Source organism: Gymnoscopelus microlampas, assembly GCF_963454915.1.
Source record: "Gymnoscopelus microlampas genome assembly, chromosome: 6".
Classification (NCBI taxonomy): Eukaryota; Metazoa; Chordata; class Actinopteri; order Myctophiformes; family Myctophidae; genus Gymnoscopelus; species Gymnoscopelus microlampas.
Genome location: NC_139943.1, coordinates 29061806 through 29089514, shown reverse-complemented (window position 1 = coordinate 29089514; position 27709 = coordinate 29061806). Strand labels below are relative to the sequence as shown.

Sequence of the window (27709 nt, the reverse complement as noted above, 5' to 3'; positions counted from 1 at the left end):
CATCTACTGTATCAGCTTTGACCTGGACCAATAGTGAGGCAGCTCACATCCATTTCCGATATGGCCAGATGCATCAACCAAGGCATGACGGTAAAAGGAAGGGTGTCATGTTGCATTTACATGTATAAAAAATTATATGGGAAATAAACAACTCACAGGAATGGGACTGGCCGTGTTTATCGTTTATACTTTATTGCAGTAGAGGTTTACTTCGTGTTACAAAACCAGAGCAGATTGTGAATGTCCTTGGGGAGTGAGAGAGAGAGAGAAAGCGGGAGGGGGGGGTCATCTGCTCAACTCACTTAATCACTCTGGAAACAGTAAAAAGTGCTGTCAGCAGCTACATCCATTACATTCACAGTGTCACTTCTATCCTCCCTCATCGAGGTGCACTAATGACTTATCAAGCGCTTCTAAAATGATAGATATAGTAGGTAGACCTTGATATGCAGCAGCCACTCAACATTTTTCAGAACAATTAAAGGAAAATAAAAAACAACCCATTTAGACCTGGAACACGAATACTTTGTTATACCTTTCAAGCCGGGAACACCTCTGTGTGTAGTTGTAGTCTTTCAGAAAACCTACGTCAGGATTTAGAAGGCATTTTTAGAATTGGCTTCAGGTCTAAATGGGTTAAAGTGGTGTTTTCAATAAGCATACAATTTTTTCTTTTGGTGTCCTTAAGATTGAATGGAATACATTCATAACAAAACAAGGCAACCACAGAGAGCAAGAAGCTCAGCCATTATGGTACGGCAACTCCTCTCATACAGTTCCCTCCCCTTCCCTCAGATGTCCTCTCCTTCCATCTTCATGCCATCCCTTCGTGTCGCCTCCTTTTACAGCCGTGAGCATTTGGAGCAACATCATGAAGGCCAACCATTTTCCACCCATTAACCTTTATAATGACAGAGGGTCAGGGTCAGTAGCCTAGCAGGTGGCAGGTGAGGTGGAGAAGCTTTACGGAGCATTTCAGCTGGGCAAAAGAGGGAGGATGCTGGGGCACTTGCAGGTTGGGGAATGAAGGTGGTGGGTGAGGGTGTTTACAACTGCTTAGCCCAAGTGCAGCATGGGAGCGACACTGCTGAGCAAGTGAGGGAATATGAGCTTAGGGCTAAAACAACAGTCATCAGTCATCTAATTTGTTCAAATCGTCCTTGGTCTTCAAAATGGGTAGCCGTGGCGAAGATGAAGCCGACGAAACAAGCTGTTGTGAGTGAAGTGCATGGTACGGGGAATGAGACTGGGCCTGATGGTGTGGCTGCGGGTGAGACACAGGGGGGCACTGAGGCGGAGGTGGTAAAGGGTCAGTCTTGTGGTGTGGCTGAGGTCCTTCAATAACAGCAGCAGCTTTGCTTTCTCTCTTGGGAGTGTTGTTCAGGATGTCCAGGCTCCGGCGGCTGGAGCGAATGACATCGGCAACAAATTTGGTGCAGTCGGCGCAGACGTCCCGGAGACTACAGCCATGCGCGTACAGGTGGGGAAACTCCTCCTCCACAGAGCGCCGCGTCAGGCAGCGCAGAGACCTGCAGGTGGGAGATGGAGGTGTTGTTAGTGTTCAGGGTCAAATGTACTTTTCAATAGAGATTGTAAACAAACGGCATGACAGGTTAAGAGAAGAGCTGTGTAACACATTAAAAGGACAACTTCAGCCATTTTCAACCTTATGTTCATATAATTGGTCCTCACTAATACCCATAATATGGTACAATTTTTGTCTGCTCTCAGAGGACTGCTGAGGAATGCTTTGATGTAATCAACCCGAGAAGGGACGTATGAATGGCGAGAACAGACCAGAGCAGTGCCTTTTGGAAGTGTATAAATGGTTCTGTGATCACGCTAGGGAGCGCTCTCCCATAGCGAGACATCGAAGCGAAGTATTATGAATAAATAACTGCAGGATTTCTATTCCTTGAACATTTGCATGTTATAATAAAGGCCATTGTTCTTGCGTTAATAAAAATCTAAATCAAAAATTGGAAATCTAGTTAAAAAAACCCTGCCTAATGGTCACTGGTAGGCAGGTTTATATATGGAGATTGGGTTGAAAATGGGTGAAGTCGTCCTTTAAGTGAACTTCTTTTTCTTTCTCTGATGCAATCAAATTAATTCCCCTCTGAACTCTGAGGCAGGCATCAGGGCCGTTTTGCTCAAAACAACTACAGAATATTGGCCATCGTTTGCCATAATTCACATACATTTTATTTTGTTGAAGAACGTTTAAATTAAATATAAATAGCTAAATAATAAAATGAAATATAAAAGGCAAAGGCAGTAGTATAATGAGCTTAGCATCACAGAGACTGGCTTCAAAGATTGGCTTCACTAATTAAAATGAAATGAACATTCACTGTTATGAAGCCTGCTCCTTGTGTCATTAACAGCATGGCTGGATAGTGTTGACAGGTATCAACAAACAAGTCTGCTTTCTGTATCTTTCCCTCTCTCTTCGAACTGCTCCTTGTTCGCCCATCCCCCGCTCCCCAACTAGAGCCCGACCGATGCCAGATTCTTGGGTCTGATGCCGATCACGATTTCGGTCCTACTCCACCGATTGCTGATGTTTTGACCAATATTTTGTCAATGAGTGCAAACATGTCCATTTGAGAACATTTCACTTCAAAGCAAAAAAACAAACACAGAAATTAGGGACGCCAGGTTGAAAGCGGTTAAAAGCAGGACATATCAGCTGCATTATAGCCGATACCGATGTTGTAAAGAAAAAGTCTAATAATGGTAGATATATCTGCTAAACCGATATATCGGTCTAGCCCTATCCCCAACACACTCACAGATAGCATAAGGAGAAAGGATATTAAAAATGCCTGGGGTAATTATTACATAAGGGCTGCTTAAAGGCCTTGGACAAGGCCCTGCACTCATTACATAACAAAAGACAGATGTACAGTAGGTGGCAAAGAGAGAAAAGAAGAGAATCGATGATGGAGCCTAGTGATTGAGTAGGAGATCTCCTATTGGTTAAAGGAAGCAAAGCACTTCCGCTTAGGTGAGCAATCAGTGGCTAGGTGGGGGGAGGGACGAGAAGACTTAAATAGATTTAACCTGCATTCTTAAACAAGAGTGGCATTTGCCCTTGGATTTAACTAGCAAAGGATTGGTCTAACAACGTTGGTCTGAGGAGCTGGCATGGAGTCTGTCCTTTGCTCAATCCATCCTCTTTCCTAAAATTCCTTGTATTCATGGACAGAAAACACAGACTTACTTGTAGACTTCACTTTTGCGTCCATGGCTCTTTGGACTGTTGTGGAAGCCTACTGTGTAGACTGGGATATGGGCCATCCTCTTTGATGGTATCTTCATCTGGGACACAGGGGAGAGCAGAAACAACATGACAGAAATGTGACCCGGGCCCAAGGAGAAATTGCATTGAAGAGAAAAAGGTAAAGGTAGAATGGGAAACCTGACAGCAAGCACAGAGGAAAGGGCAGTGTATTTCTACATTTAAAATGATACCATTTCACAAATGATACATTTCCATCACAGAACCAATGGGTCACACAGGCAGAAACTACAAGCATCACACTAGACCACAAACAAACAAAGCCCACAGTGAGTCCATAATCACAGTGCACACAACATATACAAATTGCACAAAAGCAGCCAAGGACACAGAATGAAAAATAAAACATATGGACATACAGTACTATTTAATACACACAAACCACAATTATGTAACAGCACAGCAGGACACATACAGTACAGGACTCACAGCAAACATACCACCCCCCACCCCCACCCCTTCACACACAACTCAGAACAAACAGAAACCCAAACATTCTAACAGGCCAGTTCCCAAACCTACACCGCACAGAACCACACATCCACATGGTCTGGGGACTGAGGCAGCAAATCAAAATCAACAAAATGATTAACGTTCACAGAAATGTCTGCCAATGGAAACAAATAATATACTCATAATATATTGACATAACTCATTAAAGGAATACTTCACCCTCAAAATTAACTTTTTTCCCCCTCCTATCAATTACTCACCCTGTGAAGCCTTGAATGCATGGAGATTTTTTTTTTTCTTCATATTCCTTTACGGTGAATGAAGAATCTAAAAACGAAGAGAATACTGAATAGAGAAACGTTGAGGTCCAATATTAACAAGAGCAAAACTTTTACAAACATTTATAAGCTCCAAAATAACTCTCACAGTATATTCCAAGTGTCTTGTATGCAAAGTACTGCCAAAACACTGCTATTTCATTGAAAGTTGTACTTTTAAAATTACTTCCAGCGTTAACTGGGTGAGCATGTGGGGTTCAACACAAGGTGAGTTCACATGCACGCACTGGCCTAGGCATGTGCATCGTTCGTGCATGTGCCTGTTTAGCCCGAAGTATTGTAAACAATATAATTTAGATTCAGGGGAAAAGCAGTGTTTTGGAAGTAATGCGGACACGACTGCATTACATCACACTTGAAAGCTGTGTTGGAGGATATAAAGGGATTTTTTATAAAGTTTTGCTGTTAATATTGGACCCAATGGACCCCTATTTCTTGTTTGTGGGATTTTTGATTAAGTTTTGCTATTAATATTGGACCCCTATTTCTTGTTTGTTTCCCAATTCATCAAGTATTATGTAAAGTTGTGGATTTTTCAAATCACTGTAAAGGAATTGCAACACAACAGAAATTCTCCACGTATTCAAGGCTTCACCCGGTGAGTAATTGATAGAAACAAAGCAATGTTGGAGGTGAAGTATTCCATTCAGCTCTTGAACAGTAAAGTATTTTGGAAATGCTAGTTCTTGTCCAGGCTTTGTAATTCAACAATGAGCCAAATAAGCACAGAGCACCACAAGCATAATTTAAAAAAATAAACGTGACTATGCAACAGCATGACTACAGAGAGATAATGCAAGTTACCTTTGCACAGCAGGACCCACAGACAGATCTGTGGGGGGAAATACAATGAATGTAACTAAACATCAGTATTGGACATTCATGATGTATGGTTTATTGAAAGTGAAATATTCACCTTTTGGAAACAAAAGAACAAGGGAAAAAAATTGGGATGTTAGCTGTAGTCTGAGAGCCGAAGATAATGACGTGTGAAAGGAACATCTTTTATACCTTTTACATAGTAAGCAGGTTGATGGCCAAGAGAACAGGGGGAACTTGACTCTACAACAGCAACACACCTGTGAGGAGCACACACGCACGCACACGCACACGCACACACACACACACACACACACACACACACACACACACACACACACACACACACACACACACACACACACACACACACACACACACACTAGAGTAGATGTTCTCAAACTTTTTAAGGACCCCATAACTCCAAGTGTAAAAAAGGAGCTGAGGGACTTGATGCATTGCAGAAGCCATCACCAGTTCCACTGTCACTGATGTAGTGACAGTGGAGATGATACACATGAGAGTGTATCATAACACATGGCATTGGTCATGAATCGGGATGCTTACGGTCCATTACCTTGCCTCTCTTCAGGTTATTGTAGAGCTCTTTGTTCTGAAGGTACTTCTCCATCTCTGCTTTCACCAGTACTCGGCGCACATTGATGACTTCCTCCACAGTTAAGGCAAGACTTTCCACAGGATGGCTAAACTCCTCCTGAACGTAGACAGAGAATGTCTGAGAGTCAGAACTTATAATCAGACGTTTCACTTGATTATTAAGATCATAGAGGCTCTGCTAATGCTATCAGTCAAATGGTTAGCATCTTTCCTGACCACTAAGGGGAAACCATCCAAATGGCGCCACACACACACGCACGCACGCACGCTGTGTTGACTCTGGATGGCACCCCAAATCATCACTGACTGCGGAAACGTCACACTGGACTTCAAGCAACTCTGACTCAGTGCCTCTCAGTCTTCCTCCAGATACTCTGGGACCTTGATTTCTAAATGAAATGCAGAATCCAAGTTGCTTGATGGTGTCATGGGTGCCATGTCATCTGCTGGTGTTGAAGAATTATGTTTATTCAAGTCCTGTGTCAGATGGCTGTGCCATCTACTAGGAGATTTTCTAGAGCACTTTGTGCTTCCGTACGTTGACAAGCTGTGGAGATGCTGATTTCCTTTTCCAGCAGAACGTGGCACCTGCCCACAGTGCCAAAACTTACACTATCACATTTGCGCCACTAAACCAGTATAAATCCCTGATTGGCCAAAAGTGAGCTGTCCTATTATATAGTATAATGAATACACACCCTTTTCCTTTCAAGGGTAATACAAGTGCATTCGTAAAGGTCGATGTGGGCTCTCTGAAAGTCTTTAACCCCCCACTCCTGTGTCAATCTCACCCCATGGGTGAAGTTGCCTTTTAAATCTCTATAGAAGCCAGGACAGAAGTCTAGAGGCTGGTAATTAGTAAAGGTCAGAATAAAGTGGAAGTCAGCTGCAGTAGTGGCAACCAAAGGGAATATGTGGAGCAGTAAAATGTGTGGGCATGCTGTGCACTAATTAGGAGTCTTTGATGTATAGAACAGATTATATGTTGTATATAATGTAATGATCAACATTATGCCTCTCTTTCCACCTTTCAGTGAAGAACTGGAACTCGATCTATCAATCCTTTTACATAGGCAAAAGCCAGAGTTGTACAGATGTAATCTTAAGCTCTTGCATTATTTGAGTTCAGCCTCCTTAGAGTACGATTTCATCAAGGATGCAGCACTCAGTCTGCCCTCTAATAGTGCAGTAGTTTTTTGAGGAATGGAAGTAAAGTGCAGAACTGAGTTTATAGTTGGAGAATAGTATAATATATGAGTGTTCTAGTGATGACGTCTTTTTGTATGCTAATCCAGAAGTTAAAGTACTTCCGCCATGGGTTACTATTCCAGTGAAATATCTGCACCGTTTTGGATGGGAAAGGAGCTTTGTAGCAAACTAAAGCTTATGATATATTTTGTTCAACAAGATAATCTCTGCAAAATGTGCAAATCATCACTTTCTTTTTTTTAAATCTCCGCCAGGCCGGAACGGCTGGGGGTGGAGATGGTGTTTTCACCCCTGTCCGTCTATGTGTGTCTATCTGAACAGCTAATCTCGCGCACCACTGGACTGATCGGAAACTTTGCATACTGTACACACTCCCAGTAGGCCAAGAAGAACCTCCAGCTCCACCCCACATTTCTCAAATCGGCCTCATGGTGGCAGGCCGCTTCATGATTTGGCCAATAACTCTTTAACCGTAGGTCGCACAATCAATCAAATTCCCCTGGATTGCTTGGATCATGATGCAACTCCACACATACTGCTACAGATTGTCCAAAATTCACGCAAATCGGTACACATTCTCCCTGGAGTCATGTGATCAAGATGTATCAGTCAGATTTTTTGCTGGAGGGGCCTGTTTAGCAAAATAAATCATTAATGCAGTGTCCAATCTGACCCAAATTGCACATTGAGGGGCCTCTAAACGCAGATCCAAAAAGCGCTTTAGCAGAATTTAAGGTTGAGGGTGTATTTTGTGTTGTATAACGTGAAACTCTCAGGCTTTAACCAAATCCCTGAGAAAAGCATTGGAAATCTGGCAAGTTAAGTGAACCCATTGGGAACGCACTTCCATCTATAATCCAACTCTCGACTGGCTGTTTGTCATTCTGTCAACTGTAGTACAACAATAGAATATGACAAAGCAACAATAATCTTCATCGCATATGTTTTTTCTTTTTAACTCACCATCCATTGGTGCTTGTTACTAGCTGTGGAACTGGAGGTCGTTTCTGAACCCTCTGAGGTCTCATTGACTGAGCTTAGAGACAGGCGAGCTGGGGACGGGGGCACCCACCCATAAACAGGGAGGGAGGCTGGATGGGGGCAGAGAGTCAGAGAGAAAAAGTAGGGAAAGTGGAGAAATAGTAGGAAGGGAAGAGGGCATTAGACCATCAGTTTACAAAAAAGATAGAGAGAAGGGGGGGACACAGAGAAAGAGATAGCCATCTACATAAAGAAAGTAATGGTTAAGATACAGTGGAATCAAATGAGTGGAGGCCAGAAAACAAACAGATGGAAGCTTTGAATCCAAGTGCATGCATAACCTTCTTTTTATCCAGCTGCATCTCAGATCTCACCCCAGAGCCTTCAGTCATCTACACTAATGCTGCTCTCCATTATTAATCTGGTTTTAAAGGAGTGCGTCAGCCCATCTTCTGATATACGCCTGCAACTCAGATCACAGCAAGAGAGCTGCTCACTGCCTCATTCAAAAGAAGAACTCAATCAAGACCATAAGAAATTAACCAGACGTGCACTGTAGGAGATGAGGTGGTGGTGGTGAGGGGGGCAGGCAGGGGGCTCTAAATTATGCAACTCCAAAAAGACCACACACAGTTGAGATTGGGTGCCTCTTCAATCCTGCAAATGGAAGATGCCAATTCAACTCTTTTAATGGAAAGTAACCCATCTGAGAGATCGACTACAACTAGCTGGTAAACCTCATCAGTACATATAATGTGGATCAGCTGTTGATGACAGCATGCAGGTTTACAGGCTTACATCCTGGGATTAGATGGTATTGGTGTGACAGTCCTCTATTGGCAGAGTAATGAACTACAATAATAAACCACCATGTTTATCAAGCCATTGCTTGGCCCCCTCAACAGGCAACTATTACTAAATAGATTTTTGGGTCATGTTGTGTAGGCAATATTGCTTGCAATGACACAGAGATTAATTAAGCAATATTACACGAGAGGGTGTGCTTTACCATGATTATTGGCACGACAGTGATGCGGTCAGGAACGAGGCGAAGCCAAGTTCCGCAAGCAGGAACAGTGTGCCGAGTTCCGCACCAGGAAGAGAAGAGAAATATGGGCCCACACTGTTTTGGTGCCCAGATTCCCCTAATGCCCACTCTTCCAAGGTGGACAGTTTTCCCAAGTGCCCAGAATGTTTTGGTGTCCACCCTTCCAGTCACCCTGCAAACTTCCCATGCTAACAGCTAGCCTGGCCACTTAGCCGCGGCTCTGCCCTGCCGAGACTCGTCTGATCAATACAGCTGATTCTTGTATTTTCATTCTTTCTAGCTGTCATGCTCGTTTGAGCAGGGGCAGAGAGCCTACTTCAATCAATCAGATTGCTTGGTCGGAACTACCTATATAAATATGTATATAAGTATAATCAGATTCAAATCAAGGGGAGAAGCCCAGCTTTGCATTTCCTTCCACTTAAGGCTCAATTCATACAACAGTGTCATGCGGAGAAAGTAGACGATCTCTGAACTTGTAGATTGGCTATATTAGCCATTTTTAACATGAAAAAAGCTATTTTGAAATCATGCCCAAAAAGTCAATTTTGAAAAATTGTTCAAACTCTTCCAAATTGAAACAAAAAACCAAACGTGTAAATGCATGTCTTCCTTATAGCTCACATGAATGTACAGCATAGAGTTGAAACCCATTAGCTCTGGACCCCCTTTACAGAGTCATGCTTTACTAGAACATCCTTCTAAATTGACCAGAATCCATCCTACACTCACAATCCTATTACACAGCAGCAGATGTAGTGCTTCTCAACATCTGCAACCAAGTGTTGTAAGCAGTTTACAGACTGTGGATTGACACACATTATGGCTCTCTATTTTACATGGTTTCAGCTCTCATCATTCAATAATGGTCTGTGTAATCTACCAAGCACAAATGCTGTATGGCTCAGGATTAAGAGGCAGCCAGTGGTTGTCTATCTGATACAGATCTTCAATAGAATTATATCACTGAAAAATCTATGAAAAATAGACATATTTTTTATGTAATTCTTTTAAACATAATTTGAAGATAATGAAAAGTATTTAGACCTTCAAATGCAAGTTGGCAGACCTGCTGTAATGCAATTTCTCCCTCTGCTGGACAAGAGCTAATATTACCACCAGTGCAAAGAAAGCACAACATAGAGTATGTTGTGTTCAGAACTTCTGACACATGGCAAAGTAGTTGTTGTTGAGTTATAGATTCATATTGAATTAAAAAAATCACACCCTGTGTGAAGGTAGCGGCGCCTTTGAATACATTATGTCATCGATATGTGTTTATAATGTGTTTATAGCCATGTGTCATGTGAAGCTTGACCAATCACTTTGTTGACGGGTCTGACCAATCAGAGCGTCGACGACAGATAAAGTTAAATTGAGGATCTAACTTTAAATAACTTACCTAGAAGGAGACTTTAGCCAAATAAAAATATATACAAAAAAAAACATGAGGAAATAAAAAATAAACCTTGACATCATAGTGATGTCATGAATAGTCCCCTTGCCTGACAAATCACAACCTTGACGGGCCTGACCAATCAGAACCTTGACGGGCCTGACCAATCAGAACCTTGACGGGCCTGACCAATCAGAACCTTAACGGACTCTTGGATTCTCGATCGTCTCTATCAAACCATTCTGTCATAACGGATGACTGGGTCCCGAACTCAGACTTTCTATACATTCACCCTTCATCTGTTCTTGTATCTTTCTCTTTCTATTCGTCATATTAACTTTAAATAACTTACCTAGACGGAGACTTTAGCCAAATGAATAATAAGATGAAGTCATTGTCATCGTTTATATAGACATCGAATTCTATATTCATGACATCATAGTGATGTCATGAATAGTGACCAATCACAACTTTGGCGCACCTGACCAATCAGAACGTTGACGCACCTGACCAATCAGAACGTTGACGCACCTGACCAATCAGAACGTTGGCGCACCTGACCAATCAGAACGTTGACGCAAAAGCCAGGCATAGAGGGCTAATATCCGCTCTATACCTAAAGGTATAGAGCGGCTAGCGCCGCTAAAAATATATATATATATTGTAACATTGAAACATTGTGTCAACAAGACGGAAGTCTATGTGTACACACACTGACCTCTGTGTGTAGGAGGTGGCCCTGCTCCGGTCAGTGTGCGGGACCGGGGCCTCTCTGTCCTCAGTCTCACTGCGTTGGTCTCTGTGAGCGACGAGTGCATTTCGCTGCGGAGCACAGCGACATCATGCTCAGAGAAGGAACGGTCCCTTTTCATCGGCGTGGGGGAACTCTCAGTCTGACGTAGATCTGCACCATCTGGGGAATCCTCTTCCTGTGTGTGTGTGTGTGTGTGTGTGTGTGTGTGTGTGTGTGTGTGTGTGTGTGTGTGTGTGTGTGTGTGTGTGTGTGTGTGTGTGTGTGTGTGTGTGTGTGTGTGTGTGTGTGTGTGTGTGTGTGTGTGTGTGTGTGTGTGTGTGTGTGTGTGTGTGTGTGTGTGTGTGTGGTGGGTTACACAACATTGGTGGAGAGAGGAAGCAGAGAGGAAGGGTTGAGATGAAGGAGAAGAGCACAATGTTTTTCTGTCTTTCTCCAATTCCCTCCCTCAGTCCCTCTCTCACCTCAAATATGTTCATCTCCTCCATCTCAGCAAGAGTAGGGGCCTTCAGGAGGATGCGAGGACGGGAAGGGGGGCGGGACCCAGACTCAGCAACAGAGAGGTCAATGCAGGAAGTAGACTTGACATTACAAGGACAAGTCTGAGCAAGGCAGGGCATAGAGCCAAATGCTGAGGAGAGAGAGGACAAAACACAACAGTGACTAAATGATTCATTTATGTTGCCATTTTATTCTCTTCTTTTTTACCTATGATGTTAAGTGACTTTCAGTATAATCTCGGACAAGACAAATCAATGTAAAAACAAATAATGGTAGCAGTAGTAATAGTTCTTGAAGAAGAGCAGTAAAGAGCCTGTAGTAGTAATTTTATTCTTCACTAGAAGCCATTTTTCACTTTCATTCTTCCTTATTTTCTGTTTTGTTTTAAGCATCATTTCCGTTTTGTTTTTATGCATCCTTTTAGTATGCAGAGACAGTACATTGATCCTGGTCTGAAAATAGCCAGTCAATACGTATGAAATACGATACCGCCTCCACATGTACTACTATGGCTCTATTGGAAAACCTCAGCAAACTATACATAATATACAGTAAGCGGTTTAGCTGTAGTATGGCCATTATAGCTATGGTATAGATTGCACAGTGCATTGTCTGAGACATAATGACTGTGTTAATCACTTTCAGTATCCAATTTGTTTTCTAGGTAGTTGAAAGCATGTAGTGGGTCGAGCAGAAACGCATACACAGATTGACACATACTGTAGTTTTAAACACACACACACAGTAATCTAGGATCGGCATCGGACCCAAAAACCTGCCATCGGTCGGACTCTCTTCTGTACTGTAAACATAAACCATAAACAGTGTCATTCACTTACTCCAAAGCACTTACGTATGCAGAAATATGTCTCCCAAACACTGGTATGGGTTGTGTGGTTATGAGGGTGAGTAAATGAGGTTCTGTTACTATACCAACATTACTTCTATGGCTGGCCTGAGTTCTACATGATTTACAGTAAACCTAATTCATCCATCCTCGTACAAAGCATGTTTTTCTATTGAAAATCTGTTATTTATGGTGACATCATTGTGCGAAGAAGTTACACACACACACACACACACACACACACACACACACACACACACACACACACACACACACACACACACACACACACACACACACACACACACACACACACACACACACACACACACACACACACACACACACACACACACACACACACACACACACACACACACAAAGATCCCTGATGCCATTAGTATTAGGGCTGTGAATCTTCTGCCATCTCACGATTCGATTCCGATTCTTGGGGTCACGATTCCGATTTTTCCAGATTTTTCCAAAACAAACTATTCTCGATTCCAAAACGTATTTTTCCGATTAAAACTTTTTTTTCCGATTCAAAACGATTCTTGATTAAAAAACTTTTTTTTCCGATACATTTTTTTTTTCCCTGATTCAGCCCAGAACTTGCCAATCCCCAAAAAGTTCATTATACAAAAATACAAAAAAAATATATATATATATATTTATTTTTTTTGGAAAATCGATTCTGAATCGTCCAACATGAGAATCGCGTTTTTTTTTGCCTAATTAGTATGCCCATATAACATATTATATTGCACAAACGGAGGTTGATATGCAATGAACAGCATTTTGGTAGGTATACTCTAAAAATATTGGTCGGATCGGCAGTTCTGGACAAACGCATATCCGAACGACTCTGCGGTGGGCACCGCACTCCCCAGAGTCCTTGCTGATGCTCGCGCCGAGTTTGAAATCAGTCGGTCCCATATATGCACTTGACCATATATGAGCATAGTGGTCCCCACACATGGATAATTTAGTTAGGGACACGTGGGAACAATGCATTGTCACAACAATGCTGCACTTACGTCTGGAGCTAGGGAGGAGCACAGGCCTTAGCTTTCTCTCCTGCTTGATCCCAGCCAGAACTTGTTCATGGAGAGTTTGCTCCTGCTGAGGAGGAGGGGGTAGGCATCGTTCTGAAACCTAGGAGGAGAAAATAATCATACAGCTTTAGTAATCCTGAAAGGTCTGAAAGGTAAAGACGTGAGAGGGGCAAAAAAGCTGTTATACCGTTTTAAATTATGTTTTGGAAAATAAATATAATAATAATAATATATAATATATTATATATATATATAATAATAATGATAATAATAAATGATACTCCAAATATTCTATATATTATGGTGATATTTTCATTTATATTGCACAAACGGAGGTTGATATGCAATGAACAGCATTTTGGTAGGTATACTATACTATATATAAAAGGGGCAGCAATGCTCAGAGTCAGTACAATTCCACTGAGTTGAAGAAAAGACCACTCACTGGTTTGAGTGGAGGTCGAGATCGAATGAAGTCCAGGATTAATTCATGGGCACTTCTCTTCACTCTGGTAGGCATATCACCATCTACCTGAGAAAGACAGAGGGCAGATGACACTCAGAATTGCTATCTGCAACTGTCTGTCTGCAAACTATTGCTATTAGTATTAGTACAGGCTGAATAGCTATAAAACCAGCACCTGCCTTCTTAGAGTTATAGCTGTGTGGTAAGGCATTCAAGGTGACACTAAATCACATGTATGCTGTAGTTACTCTTGTACTTGCCTGTAAGGCACATTAAATTAAAATGATTGGCACTTTAGTTCTTTATAATCCAAACTGGAACAGAATGAATGCAATATTCTAGACACAATAAGCCAGTGTTTTCCAAACATAGGCATTTTGGATCACACAGCAACCCAAAATGGGGCCATCGAAATCAATAAAATTATTTTTTTGTGTCAAAGTACTGATTTCTTTATTAAGTAGACGTGCAATAAGCGGGATAATGAACAGCGAGGTGGGCATAATTGATTCTGCATCACCCTGTCGGGTTTTATTTCTCAGTAATGACCGCATCGCTGCTCATTAACACTTAGTCACTTACTCATTGGCACACCTAAAACTAACACTATCATTATTACGCTTATTAGCTGCAGCGGTGTTGCTTACTTCAGTGTACCAAGCTCAAGCCGAGCCCTATAGAAGTTTTTGTCTGGCCGGCAGGCCAGCCCAAGAGACACGGATGTATGTTTTTGACTGACCGAGTGATGAAATGACAGCATTGGTCTCTGCCTATAGCAAAGCAATACAAATTCTCCTCTGACAGAACATGTGTAATTAAGTTTTCTAATACAATGAAATACATTACTCTGTGACCGAGTTATAGGACTATGGATGTATTCATTATGTTTCACTATAATTTCATTGAATCATAAAGACCTATCCAGACAAGATTATAATTCATGGGGGATGTCTGGTAATGTTATGTTCAATGGTGTAATTCTGTGATTTTGATATGTGCAGCTTAACATAATTTGTCATTATGATTTAGAAATATTTGCCCATTAATTTCCTCCCAAATCATGTATCAACTATTCCAGCGATAATTATACAAAGTTTTGCATAGCCTTGTTAAACTTAAGATGTCAGCAAACAAGGGTTCAGTTCCCTTACTGTCCTACCATTCCAGGGCTTTGAATGTGGGTTTACATTCTCACCATGACTTTGCGCAGTTGGTACTTCCGTGATCGTATGTCTTCCATGAGCATCTCGAAAGGTGTGAGGCTGAATTCAGTCGGCAGTGGGTTGAAAGGCTGCTCCTGCACCTTCTTTAGCTTCACTCCCTGTCTCAGCTCCTTCATCAGCTGCACCCAAAGCCGTGCCTACATGGGCCAATGCACACACACTCTGTCATACAACTCTGCTTTTACTTATTGGCACCCTGTAGGTACAATTTCATGATGTTGTTCTGTCTCACCCAGTCTGTGTGTTTCAACGCGTCAAGCTCAGCTGTGGCTCCGTCTTCCTGAGATTCTTCCTTTTTGATCTTCTTCAGCATCTGAAAATGAGACAAGTCTCTATAACATGTGACAGTGAAAAAAGAAAAAGAAAAAGTAAAAAGGAGTCGCGCAGACACAGAATCTCATCTCTGCACTGACTTTAATATTGAGATTTCAGTCGCACGGGACCTTCCTTAAGATAACCCAACCATTAAGTGATAAGTGCTTACCTGTATATACAGCCTGCAATACGCCTACAGCTGTGCCAGAGCTGTGTTCACAATCACAACCCTTTGGGCGATTCCGTAAAGTGAGTATTAATTCATACATATGAGAGAGATGTATTTCCTGGTCTAACAGTATGCATTGCAGCACAAATATTGTGATTGTGGACACGCCTCTAGTACAATTGTGGAGTATTACAATTAACAGGCTGTATTTAAGCACTTGTGACTTTATGGTTGTGTGACCCATACCTTGATCTTTTGGATGTACTTTTGGGGGCTTTGGATTCCCTGCACCACAGTAAAGCAGTTTGGTATGCGTGTTGTTCTCAACTTATCAGTGACAACAATTTTGCAAAAACATTAGTGGCAATAATGGACTTTAACAGGGAAGTACGGTGAGCCAAAAATGAAAACAAAGCTTCACTGATCTAAAACGACAAAAGGTGTGAAATTAGGGGTGTTGAAAAAAACTGCGATTTTGACTAATGTAAAAATAGCGATCATTATCAACGATTCGAAATCGATTAAAAATGTTTTACTTATTTTTTGCTTGTAAAAGTTACACTGGTGTTTGTGATATGAAATAATAATCACAATCTCACATTCAAGGGCTTTGGGGGGAAAATTAAACTAACTTTCAGTCACTTTCAGTTCAGCACAGATGAGGTGTGTGTGTCACTGTCCATCCAGCTGATGCTCGATGACACCCCTAAATGTTAACAAACGGAGTCTACCAGTGTGCCTCAGGCTAAAACGGCCAGTCCGGTGCGTCACAGGGGCAAGGACAACAGATGCAGCCATGACTCTGAGGAAGTTCGAAAGACCGAAACGTCAGTCACTTTTTATACTTGCACCTAAATAATAAAAGGCTTAAAACTGTCCGTGCTGCTCCAGCGTTGAGCTCTTCTACCCCTTAATGTTACTTGCATCAAGGCAATTATGTTGTGTTTCTGCATCAAATAGAACTACACCTAATCTAAGATTCCATAACATTTTTCCATGAAGACTTTTTACTGGAAATAACTAGGCTACACTTGGTTGTTAAAGTCCAGATGAAAACAATATGACTGTTGTGAATCAAAATAATTTAGATAAAACTGACTAATTTTTATGGGAATCATTTTTAAATGAGAATCGATTTTTTAAAATAGTTTTGAATCAAAAAAATATATATATTTTAATCTAATCGTGACCCAAAGAACCTGAATCGAATCATGAGATAGCAGAAGATTCACAGCCCTATGTGGAATACACCAACAAACCTCCTTGGCATCTCTGATCTTATTGAGGAAGGTCTGCAGCTCCAGAGTCTCTACAAACAGAGCCCTGCAAACCGCCTGGTAGTGTTCCGGAGCCAGGGCCGGGTTCGCCAGCCGAGATGCACACAGCACCATCACCTGCCGAAACGTGCACACTGGCCTGACAACTCCCTCCTCCTCATCATCACCTTCCTCCTCCTCCTCTTGCCCACTGTAGCCCTCATCTGTTGTTCCGTTGCCGGCTGTCGCTCCTAGGCTCTGGTCACCTCCTGCCATGCGTTCGATGAGGTGCTCCAGTTGCGGGCCCAACTCTCGCTCTTCACTTTCATCCAGACCCCAGTCGAGCGCCCGGTAGATGGCCACACCCAGCGACTGCACCAGCTGGATGGATGATGAAACGCTAACCATTAATGACCTTTACATTACTTTTGTTTTTTTCATTCTGTTTTTTACCTATTTTACATTTTCTCCTAATTTAGTTATGCCAATTCTAAGTTCCCCCATATAGTCACAGCTGGATCCCTACTTGTTGGTCTTGAGGAGGTTATAGACAACCATGTCACTCCTTCAATACATGTGATGTCGCCAGCTGCTTCTTTTCACCTGATAGTGAGGAGTTTCACCAGGAGGACATAACGCATGTGGAGAAACACGCTATTCTTCTCAGTTCCACTCACTGCTGAACAGGCGCTCTGACCAACCAGAAGGAATCACTTATGCAGCGACAGAGAACGTCCTCCCCACCTGGCTTCCCACCCGTGAACACAGAGAATTGTGTTTGTTGGAACGCCCGGTCAAGCCGGATGCACCGTAGGCGTAGAGGATTCGAACGAGTCTCCATGGTGGTGGGCAGGAACTTTACAGTACCTATGAGCCACTCCGGCAACCCACTTTTGAATCACTTTAGAAAACACAAAAGCATGGATCAAACTTTTAACTCCAAGATGCATATTACCACAACAGATGAGTTGAAAAAGAGGGCACAAAGGGTGTCTCCTTTTAATACTCTTCCAAGAAAACTCATATGACTGGTATAAATAAATATAAAATATACAAAGAAACTCACTTGACACTCTGCAGTGGGTGGATGGGGAGGTCCATCGGAGTCATCTACAGAAATGAGGAAGAGTGGAAGCTTATCAGTATTTGTAGTTACTACTACTGTCTTGCAGTAGCACTTTCTCACTATAAAGACAGAAACAACATAATATATACTTCAACTGCGATTGGACATGATTCACTGCCAAATCTGCTGACAGAAACCAAACGTTTCCGCCACCATTAACCACCCCTGCTCACTTTATGACTATGAGAGGAGGATGAGGCCCCCCACCCCCACCTCCGATTTCCATTCTGGAATCAATAAATCTCATTTCATACCCCTATGTCTTGCAGTCACAACTCAGCCAAACAGTAATATGCCTCCTTAGCTCAGTGTGAGGGGAGCATGTTAAAAAAGAGATGGCTCCAAGCTCAGATGTCAGTGATGACACCCAGGAGGCCTGAAACTCCATGTTCAGCAGCTCTCACTGCAGAGGAAGAGGGACCAGCAAATGGAAGGAGAAGAGAGAGAGACAGTCAGAGAGAGAGAGACAGAGAGACAGAGAGAGAGAGAGAGAGAGAGAGAGAGAGAGAGAGATGGGTGGGCCATGGGGGTCAGGGGATAAGGCTAGATATACTGTAGATCAGTGGTTCTCAACCAGTGGTCTGGGGACCACCAGTGGTCCTTGAGGGGGTTCCAGGTGGTCCCCAGCTAAATGATGGAGACCAAATGGACCCTTATAAATCTTTAACTCTTGTGAGTGTAAAATGTGACCTGTCATTTATGCTCTCAAGGGTTAAATTATTGTTAAACATCTGCATGACTTAAGGTAGGGTTAGTGATATTTTTGGGTACTTTTTTTTTTGTTAAAAAAGGTTAAAGTATTATATTCTGATAACAATCATTGCAACAGAGCGTTTGTTCGGTCACAGGGGTCTCACCAGCTCTTTAGTAAACAGAATATATGTACATGTTCAGGTAGGTGACAACATTTAAGCCAATCAGGAGAGAGCACTGAAAATGCATTTTCTGTTTATTAAAGAGCTGGAGACACATGGGAGACTCCTTTTACTGAACAAACACTCTATAGCAATGAGTACTATCAGAATATAAAGCTATTTAACACTTATTTTAACCAAAGTAAATCACTTACCCTACCTTTAATCAAAGAATTGTTATTTTGATCAACGTTTGCCTGTAATCTCTCCTATGGTACCACATCAATACAGCATGGAATTGTGAAGAAAGAAAGATTAGAGAGAGAACTCGAGGGATAGGCCTTGGTACGGGTGGGCAGAAGGTTCAATCTGTCACTGCATCTTTTCCTGTCAACAACAAAGTACATGAGACCAGGGCTCACCAGAGTCACCAAAGAGACACACACACAGAGCCGTGCACTGTTCCTTGGCTGAATAGAAATGCAGGTTTGATGTACAACAAAAGACACAAAGTCACACTGAAGGAGAGGGGTAACATAACTCTCTGTCTGTGTCCTGACTCCTGAGGGAGTGAAGACGTCCTCTATTCATGCGTCCTCAGAACAGGGGCACAATGATAACATGAGCCCCCTCTGAACCTGTTGGATGGGTTGGAATAATGGGCACAGGGTCACGGAACCAACAACACTTTGCAGTTTCCCACGGTTACTGGCTGGTAAACACAAGGGAAAGTAATTATCTGTGTTAAGCCAAATCTATGTTTCAACATACGCCAGTGTCGCATGACAAAGTATAAATTATGTTTTACACTGAGAAGCAGCTTTTAGACTTATGACTTGGGTAAAAGAAATTATGTGTATTTTATTTAATTGAGCCGAGCTGTTTATTTCACCAGAGGGGTGCCTTGGTTTTTTTCCTTTGTTGTACGTTTTCAGTTGCCTACCAAAGAGCACCTTCGCTACACTTTTTTGAACTTCTTAGCACCCAGAACCTTTCTTTTTTTCAAGCCGAGCTGTTGCTGGTTCGTGGAGATGTGTTTTAACAACAGCACATATTCATCTGCCCTAATGATGGATGACCTTGCAGATTATCTCTCTTAAGAAGTTTGAAGAGAAGTAATTCAGTAATTGTCCACTGTCCAGTTGAATAATCCTCTATCTTGAATGTACTAGCATATAAATGTGAGTTATCTCTTAGTAATGAGTCATCTCTTCTTCGTCATCGCCTGAAAGGACAACCCATTCCAAAGCTCATTGTTTAAGAAAACAGACTTCCAGTATTTCCGCCATTGACCTTGTCCTTTCGGCCATTGTCCTTGTCCTTTATTATTGAGCAAGGGAAAGTTGTTATTTTGTTAGAAAGTGTTGTATACAATACAGTGTCTGTATTTCAATGAGACAGATTGTTTAATCATTGTCTCCGGGCAGGCTTACCCAATAACAGAAGGTAGCGCTTGGTCACCCTTTAAAGATTGGCTTTTAAAAGGTGGCTATATGAAGGAGCACATTTAGTCAGCCACATAACTTTGACAAATAATAAGTAATCCTGTATGTTGTAGATATTCTTCTGAATGTTTTGCAGGTTTACGGACTGATGACCACTTTTTCGCTGAAGTACAAATTAGGTCTCTATTAAAGAGGGGTTGGAGGTTTTGTATCATGACAACAATCCTTGCTGAGATTTAATCAATGTTTCAGATGAACATTGAAAATGTGGCAAAAGTCTTTAAAAATGTGCTGCAGTCTTCTGAAGCTGAAAAGATTTATCAGAAGTCAACTTGAAAAAGAATCACTTGAGCACACTGGGATTATTGTTACAGTACTTGACATTTACATGAAAAAGGAAAAAGAAAAAGAAGTGTCCATTAACTGCCTAATTTAATAGTTAATTTGTTGCATTGCTCTTAAACTGACTGCTAAAGAACAATTGAAATGGAATTATTGTTACAGTAGCTTTTTATTGTTGCCATCTGGCTAATTACATCTCACCATAACTTGAAATTAGTAAAATGTTTTTCAGTTATTAGTCATTAAAATACAGTAAATTGTCCACTTGCTGACTATACCTACATTACTAATGCTGGAAGAATAACTATAAGTACAACATACAGTACCTATAACAAACATATTTGTTTGTACTATACAGTACAAACAAATCATGATAGTGTGTGATATGAGCCTGGTCTGCTTTTGTTATGAGTCTTCAGATAGTAACCAAAGAGAACCAATAAAACTTGATGGGTTATAAACATCATAATAGTCCTTGTATCTTGGGGACACTATGCAATAAAACTTGCATAATGGCTTTGAGTTATTGCTCTCATTTTAACAACTTTACCCAAACAATACACCAATGCTTCATAATTGGAATGTGTCCACTGTCCAGGGAACTTGCCCTACTTCAATAAATTATGGTCATTTGACTGTTGTAGCCCATCTTCCTCCCCATATGTTTTGCTGTTATGCTGATTCTGCACATTATTCTAATAACCAGCAGCTAAATCAAGTCTGACCATCCGTTAGGCAGCTATGTTGAAACGGGTTATTCTGGCCCTAGCCCGCATGAGTAGGCTAGGCTACAGGGGGCATATTATGCAGGTATTTTCAGCAAGATTGCGTATAATCCTATGAGCTACCTCTCACTGTAGGTCTAAACGCTGACCACAACCGAGAGGAAAGCCGTTTTCTATAAATAATTAATCAGTCACTCACTGACATAGCCTAATCCAAGTCGTCCCAGGCCTAGGCCTGCCCTGTACCTGTCCGGAGTGCGACAAATCATCAATCAAAACATAACTAGGGCTAATAGGCCTAACAGCCTATAATGATTTTAATTCACAACTCAAATAGCTGGCTGTATGGTTTAACTATGAATTAATTACAGGCACGTCGGTGGACAGAACAACAGTATAAAGAAGTTGGGGTGAAATAGAGCAGTGGTTCTCAACCTGTGGGTCGGGACTCCCCCACATGATTTGGGGGGGGTCCCCAAATGACAGTGAGTGACAAAGAACTTTTAAGACCTATTTAATACAAAAAGAGACCATTATTACATCAAAATTAATGAACAAACTATAAAAACTGGTCAGACATTGGCCAAAATGTCAAATAATATAAGAGTGAGGCACACATTGTGAAAATAGCCGAACTACAAGCTCACAATGCAGGCGTTGTGGGCTTATAGATCTGCCATTTTCACAATATTTATATGTGGAACCCAAAATGTAATGCCTCAACTCCTTCATTCCAAGTGCTTATCAGGGTGGGGGGTCCCCAGTTCAAAAATGATTGTTTTTGGGGGTCACAGCCTGAAAAGGTTGAGAACCACTGCTCTAAACAGTCTTCTTACCGTCTTACCATTGTTGTGTAACGACACAGTGCCGTCTCTGTGGAGGCGGATAGAGGACGGGTCCTTCACCCGGCAGACCCAGACCCTAGTAGTACCGGCCGGCGGGCGCGGCGGCACCCTCAACCCGCTGCAGCACTGGTAGCACACCGCCCATGCCTGCTCCTCGTTTATAGGCTGATCGTAGGATTTCAGCACCTCTTCCAGAGACAGTTCCCGGGGGTCGGTGAGGTGGTCTCGGGCCTCCACTCGGTCCGTAGGAGCACCAGACACCCGTGAATCTCCATCCTTGACGCTTCTGTTTGTTGATCTTGCCATGGTTGTTGCGATGCCCTCCTGGAACCCATTCTTCAATCCGAAGGCACTGTGGCCATTGTCCGCTGACTACCAGTCCGGCCCTGCTGTCTGTCCTTATCGCTGTTGTACGGCAGGGCGGTTTGATTCAATGGAGCGCTGCAGCTGCACCGGTGCTACCATAATAATAATAGCGGCTGAATGTGATCTTTGATCTGTGGGAATGAATGCCAATCAACGACCGGTGAAGGAGAGGAGGCGGGGAATGCGAAACCTCTCTGACGACTGGCGCAATCCACCTGCTTGTCAGCCAACAAGCGAAGGAAGGAGCATTAAGGACGAACTTGTTTAACTTCTGTAGGACTCAGATGATGAATTGATGAGTTTAATCACCAATCTACTAACTACGTCAACCTACAAAGAATGTCTAGTTTGAGAGAAAGAAAGATAAAGACATTTCCATGGGGTTTGGTTCCTGCTAGGATTTCACTCGCCCCCGGTCGCCCCCTCCCCTCCACCACTGCAGCACATCTCTTCTGAGCTCCGCCCGTCTTGCCCATCCAGTTAGAAAGGGTTATCCTTAACGCTATGTTACTTTCGATCCGTTGCCCGAACACCCGCGGTAGCGCACCGGCCGTAGCCTCTCGTCTGTAGTAAAAAAAAAAAAACAGACTTTTGCTACTCACCAAAACAAAGACTGTTTTAAGATGTTGAAAGCGTACTTTACATAGTGGGAACAATCGGAGCCCCCCACCTTACGTCTAAAATACACTTTTTGACCAAAATGTAAAATAATCCACTGGATGGAAAAATTGTTTTTGTTATACACTCCACTGCGCCCTCTACAGATCTTATCAATGGAAACAAAATCAATTTCTCGGATATGTAGAGCGCGCAGTGGAGTAACTAAAACATTTTTTCTATCCTTTGGATTATTTTACATTTAGGTCAAAAAGTGAATTTTTGACCTAAAATCAACATACCCTGACATTAGAAATTAAGACAGTTTGTACTGGTTATTAATGGCACTCAATCAATTTGAATGTATTGATGCATCAAAGGCATTTGATAGGCTACCGTTGATGATATCATGTAAGTGATGTTACAAACAGAGACCAACAGAGGCTTATATCAGAACAGGCAGGCAATTTCTTGAAACTAAATACTTGGACTGCATCCAGTCTGATGCAAAGACATGGATCAATGTTTTAACTGTCCAGAAGGGGGAGCCACAGCCTCAGGTCTCAGTTATCGGCTATTTCCAATATTAATAATAGGCTATTGTCAATATTGGCACAGACATTTACTCATTTGCAGAAACTGTAAAAAGAAGAAGGTTTTTGTATCAACTGGCAGATGCTCTTCACTATAGGCCTATTAGGTCTGGGGCTGCATGGTCTACTTCAGTTAATACACAATACAAACACATTGAAAGGGTCTAAACTTATAAATATGGGTTTTATAATAGATGATGGTCTAACATTTAAATGTCATATCGATTCTCTTCTGAAAGGCATAGGATGAAATTGGAATTTTGGGAACCGAAATAAGGCCGGTTTCTTTTTTGGGGTGAGTGTGACATAGCCCCTATTTGGATTCACAATTTCACATGTTACATCATTTTGTCTGCTGGGCACTATCTATCATGGAGCACTGAGATTTGTTACACATTTCAAATATTTGAACTCATCACTCGAGTGGGCTGACATGTTTTAGTCTTAGAGTAGACCTTCAGATAGGCTACTGAAACAGCAGCTACCATCTTATTTATAGATAGCACAATTATATTGTCTGTGGCTATGCCAAAGGTATTTTAAAGCAAAGGTTAAAGTTATGGAAGAACATGTAGGCTATATGATTTTAATGAAAGTTAAGCCCAAATCTCTGACCTTAAATTGCAGATGTTTATGTCTATGTGATTTACAATACAAAGTTGGTGTCTTTTTGTCTTTTTTTGCTGATTTCTTGGCTAGGTCTCTTGAAAAAAAGTTTAATCTCAGAGACACTAACCCCAGGTTAAATAAAAGTTAGCCTAAACCAAAGTCAAGTACAAGAGCTAAATGCAACCAATAGGAAAAAGAATTACATAACATAACCAAAGTCACTAAGAGGGCAATAATAATGCAAAAGACGAGGACACAAGCGAAAATTTATTGCAGTCATTACTCAAAAAATGTCACGTACCTGTAATCTCTGTCTTATTCTAAAATAAACAGGAAGACAAATAACAGTCTGGTCTGTCTGTTAAACCTATTGTAAGGCACTAACACTGTAATCTTCCTGTGCATATAAACTAAAGCCTACTCATTTTCAAGTTTAGGTGAGAGACAAATGATGTGGTTATTCTGGTTAATAAATTGACAGTAAATTATCTCAGTACATCACTGCAAGCAAAGTGATCTCTCTATGCTCAAGAACAGCAAGATACATAAATACAATAGAGGATGCTTTATATATTATTCACATTATGTGGGGATGCATATTAGCGGTTCAGGCACTTTATATACAAGTTTTCCAAAAGCATTTCATTGACAAGTAAGCAAGTGAAACAAACATTAAAGCAGCACTATGTAACTTTCCTCTTCTATCCTGGATTTGAACCTGGTTTCCTGCTAAAATGTTTTACCATTGAGCTAATAGAGCCTGCCTGCTTGCTCAGGGGATAAATTGAATCTTGACCATCAGGTCAAAATTCACGTCAGATCCTGTGTCTAGGTGAAACATGACCTTTGACATGATCTAAATGTCTCAATAGAAGAGCAGGGAGACAAAATACAACCACCCCAATTGTATAAGTTATATATTGTATACTCTACCATACAGATTGGACAGAATTACGTTTTATTTATTAAAACAAAAGTTAAATAGTGCTGCTTTAACATAAAACTTTGTTTTGGAAACTCAACACAGACAATTGGAAAATTCATTTGAATCCAAAGTGAAACAACTTACAAAATAATTTAAACTGTACACTTTGACTATGGTCTAAGTAGCAAGATGTGTGCAAGTTCAACTTCATAATGGAATGTCTGATGAAAACAGCACGGCAGTGTACACATCATCTTTCTTTACATTTAGTATCAGGGTAATCGTTCTATAGGGACACCTGTCTTTGTGGCTTAGTCCCTGTTTGTGAAATAATCTAAATTTTAAGTCTAAAGTAGGCCTCCATAAGGGTGTGGGATAACACAGCTCCATTTACTACTTGGGACAGTAGGGCCTACATATATATATATATGTATATATTATTTTATTATAATTTTTGTATTTAGGCTCCCCAATTTAGACATTGCGAACTCACCCGTGTACTGCGGGCCTTGTCACTGCCAAACTCCACTATGGGAGCTATCTTCCCTAGTTTCCCTCCCCGCTATACATGCAGGCACCGTGACCAACCAGTAGACGTCACTAGTGCAGCAACAATGACACAATCCTCAGTCGGTTTCCCACCCATTTGCAATACAGGATTCATCTTAAACAAAATTGTGTTATGACTTTCAGGAAAACTGGGCTATTCTTTTGTGATCCATTTTATCATTCAACGGTACAGATAATAAAATACAACATGAGTGAATGTAGAGGTGAATGGTGATGATGAAAACTTGTGTCATCACCCTTGTGTACAGTATGTCATGCATTGTGTCACACAAGGGCAATGTTTTAAGGCAGTGTGAATGACAAATCGATATACTGATTTGGCACAAAACGCAATTTGCATAGCCTTTCAGAGTGAGAGCGGGTTATACTGTATGTGTGTCACAATCACATATGATGGCCTGCATATGGGGAAAACAAGGTCCTCATAAGCCCAAATATACAGCCTATATGTTTTAACACTGCTATTAAACATGTGATACAATAATGCTGTGTCAACATGCATTTCCATTCTGTGCCTTTATCTCCTGCCTTGAACTACAATAATTGTCAACATCATCATCATCATCATCTATGGGTATAAGCGTACCTACATGCATAGTAGCCAATATGCACCATAAAACCAAGACTCTGAAACTCTAACCCTAACCCTAACCCATGAACCACATTGTCATGGCCATATTAACGCACACGCGTGCACACACACACAATAATATACTTGACATGCAGTGTTCCACATGCTGAATATCACAGTACCATAATATGTCAAGTAACATGCATGAACATACACGATATGACAAGTGACTGTTGAAGAAAACAACAAGCTAGAATTGAAAACGTCATGGTATCCTCTAGTGTCTCAATGAAAAACCTCTTTCTTTTATCAGAACCAGTCCTGAATTGTCGGCCCAAGAGGATCTATTTCTAAAAGGCTAGACTTAGGCTAGTTCTGATAATGTGTTAAATAAAAAAAATATTGTTTATGACTTGATGAATTTAATACATAGGACCACAATGGAAACAAGCCCTCAGGGTTTTTTGTGTTATCCTTTTAGATTTACTTGCGTAATGGTACCTGCTGGTATTGTGCAATTTGTTAATAAAGTATTCAATCAATCAATCAAAGTCCTACAAATTATAGGTAAGCCTTGATTTTTATGTTACATTTTGAATTATCTTTATACTTGGAGGAACCAAAGTCAACGGCCATTTGCGAAATCATATTCCAGTTTAATCTGGCTCTTAAAACATCTACAGTATCTGCAGGTTGTAAATCAATGTGATTTAAGATTATACTAATGTATCCCATACCCTTCAAACCCTAAACACTTCATTTCGTCATGTAATACAGCTGGATATAGATTTTTTTGTTGTTGCAATTATCAAAACAAACCCAGTAAAGAAAAAGAGAAATAAAGAGAAATAGGACTTTCCAAGAAGATTTTTAAAATAGTCATTAGCTATAGTAACTGTTACACAGCTACAGCTAATTACTATTTTAAAAATGCAGTAGGATCAATTGACATTTTAAACCTTATAATCAAGTTGTTTTGTAGATTGAAATCCAACATAGCAAGCCATAGCCACTTCTTCCTCACATTTGTGGCTAACTGTGTAACACCGCTTCTTAACCTCCCAAGATAGATCTAGATCCATAACATTATTCATTCATTCACTCTCAGCCCCAGACAATACTGCCCTCAGACTCCCCTCTCCATGTGGGAGGCCTATTCCTTGTGAACAGTTAGGATAGGTGGTTGTGACACCAGGGGGAAAATTACATTATGTCCAAGTTTAAATGATAAATGGGATATGGGTAGCAGCTGACTATATTATCAGACAGAGACAGGTTAATGATAAATACATTTCCCAAACTGGAGCATTTCATCAAAAGTCTCTTGCACACCTGAATAAAATATTTATCTTTAAAATCTTTATTTAACGTTGCCTGTTAAATCTCTATTGA

General features: G+C 41.2%; 2 protein-coding genes across 3 annotated transcripts in view; both read right to left on the bottom strand.

The window, feature by feature from the left end:
- Positions 1-251: 251 nt before the first annotated feature.
- Positions 252-22745, bottom strand: spire2 (spire-type actin nucleation factor 2). 2 transcript variants are annotated; one of them, XM_084059356.1, is made up of 15 exons: positions 22086-22745; positions 17816-17859; positions 16753-17130; positions 15242-15322; positions 14982-15146; positions 13766-13852; positions 13303-13420; positions 11382-11548; positions 10885-11095; positions 7705-7832; positions 5492-5629; positions 5107-5174; positions 4900-4927; positions 3227-3324; positions 252-1529 (listed from the first exon to the last, which is right to left on the bottom strand). In XM_084059356.1, exons 1-15 carry the CDS (start codon positions 22390-22392, stop codon positions 1133-1135), a joined length of 2415 nt encoding a protein of 804 aa, XP_083915482.1. In that variant the 5' UTR covers positions 22393-22745; the 3' UTR covers positions 252-1132. The 2 variants fall into 2 exon arrangements, 1 of the variants encoding a protein (XP_083915482.1); XR_014600929.1 differs by having other exon boundaries at positions 1482-1529; positions 3227-4084.
- A 4802-nt stretch (positions 22746-27547) lies between these two features.
- chst6 (carbohydrate sulfotransferase 6) overlaps positions 27548-27709 on the bottom strand; it is a 5939-nt gene continuing 5777 nt past the window's right edge. Inside the window, exon 2 of the mRNA XM_084059898.1 lies at positions 27548-27709. This exon is cut by the window's right edge and continues 2398 nt beyond it. The gene's annotated coding sequence lies outside the window, so the exon portion shown is untranslated.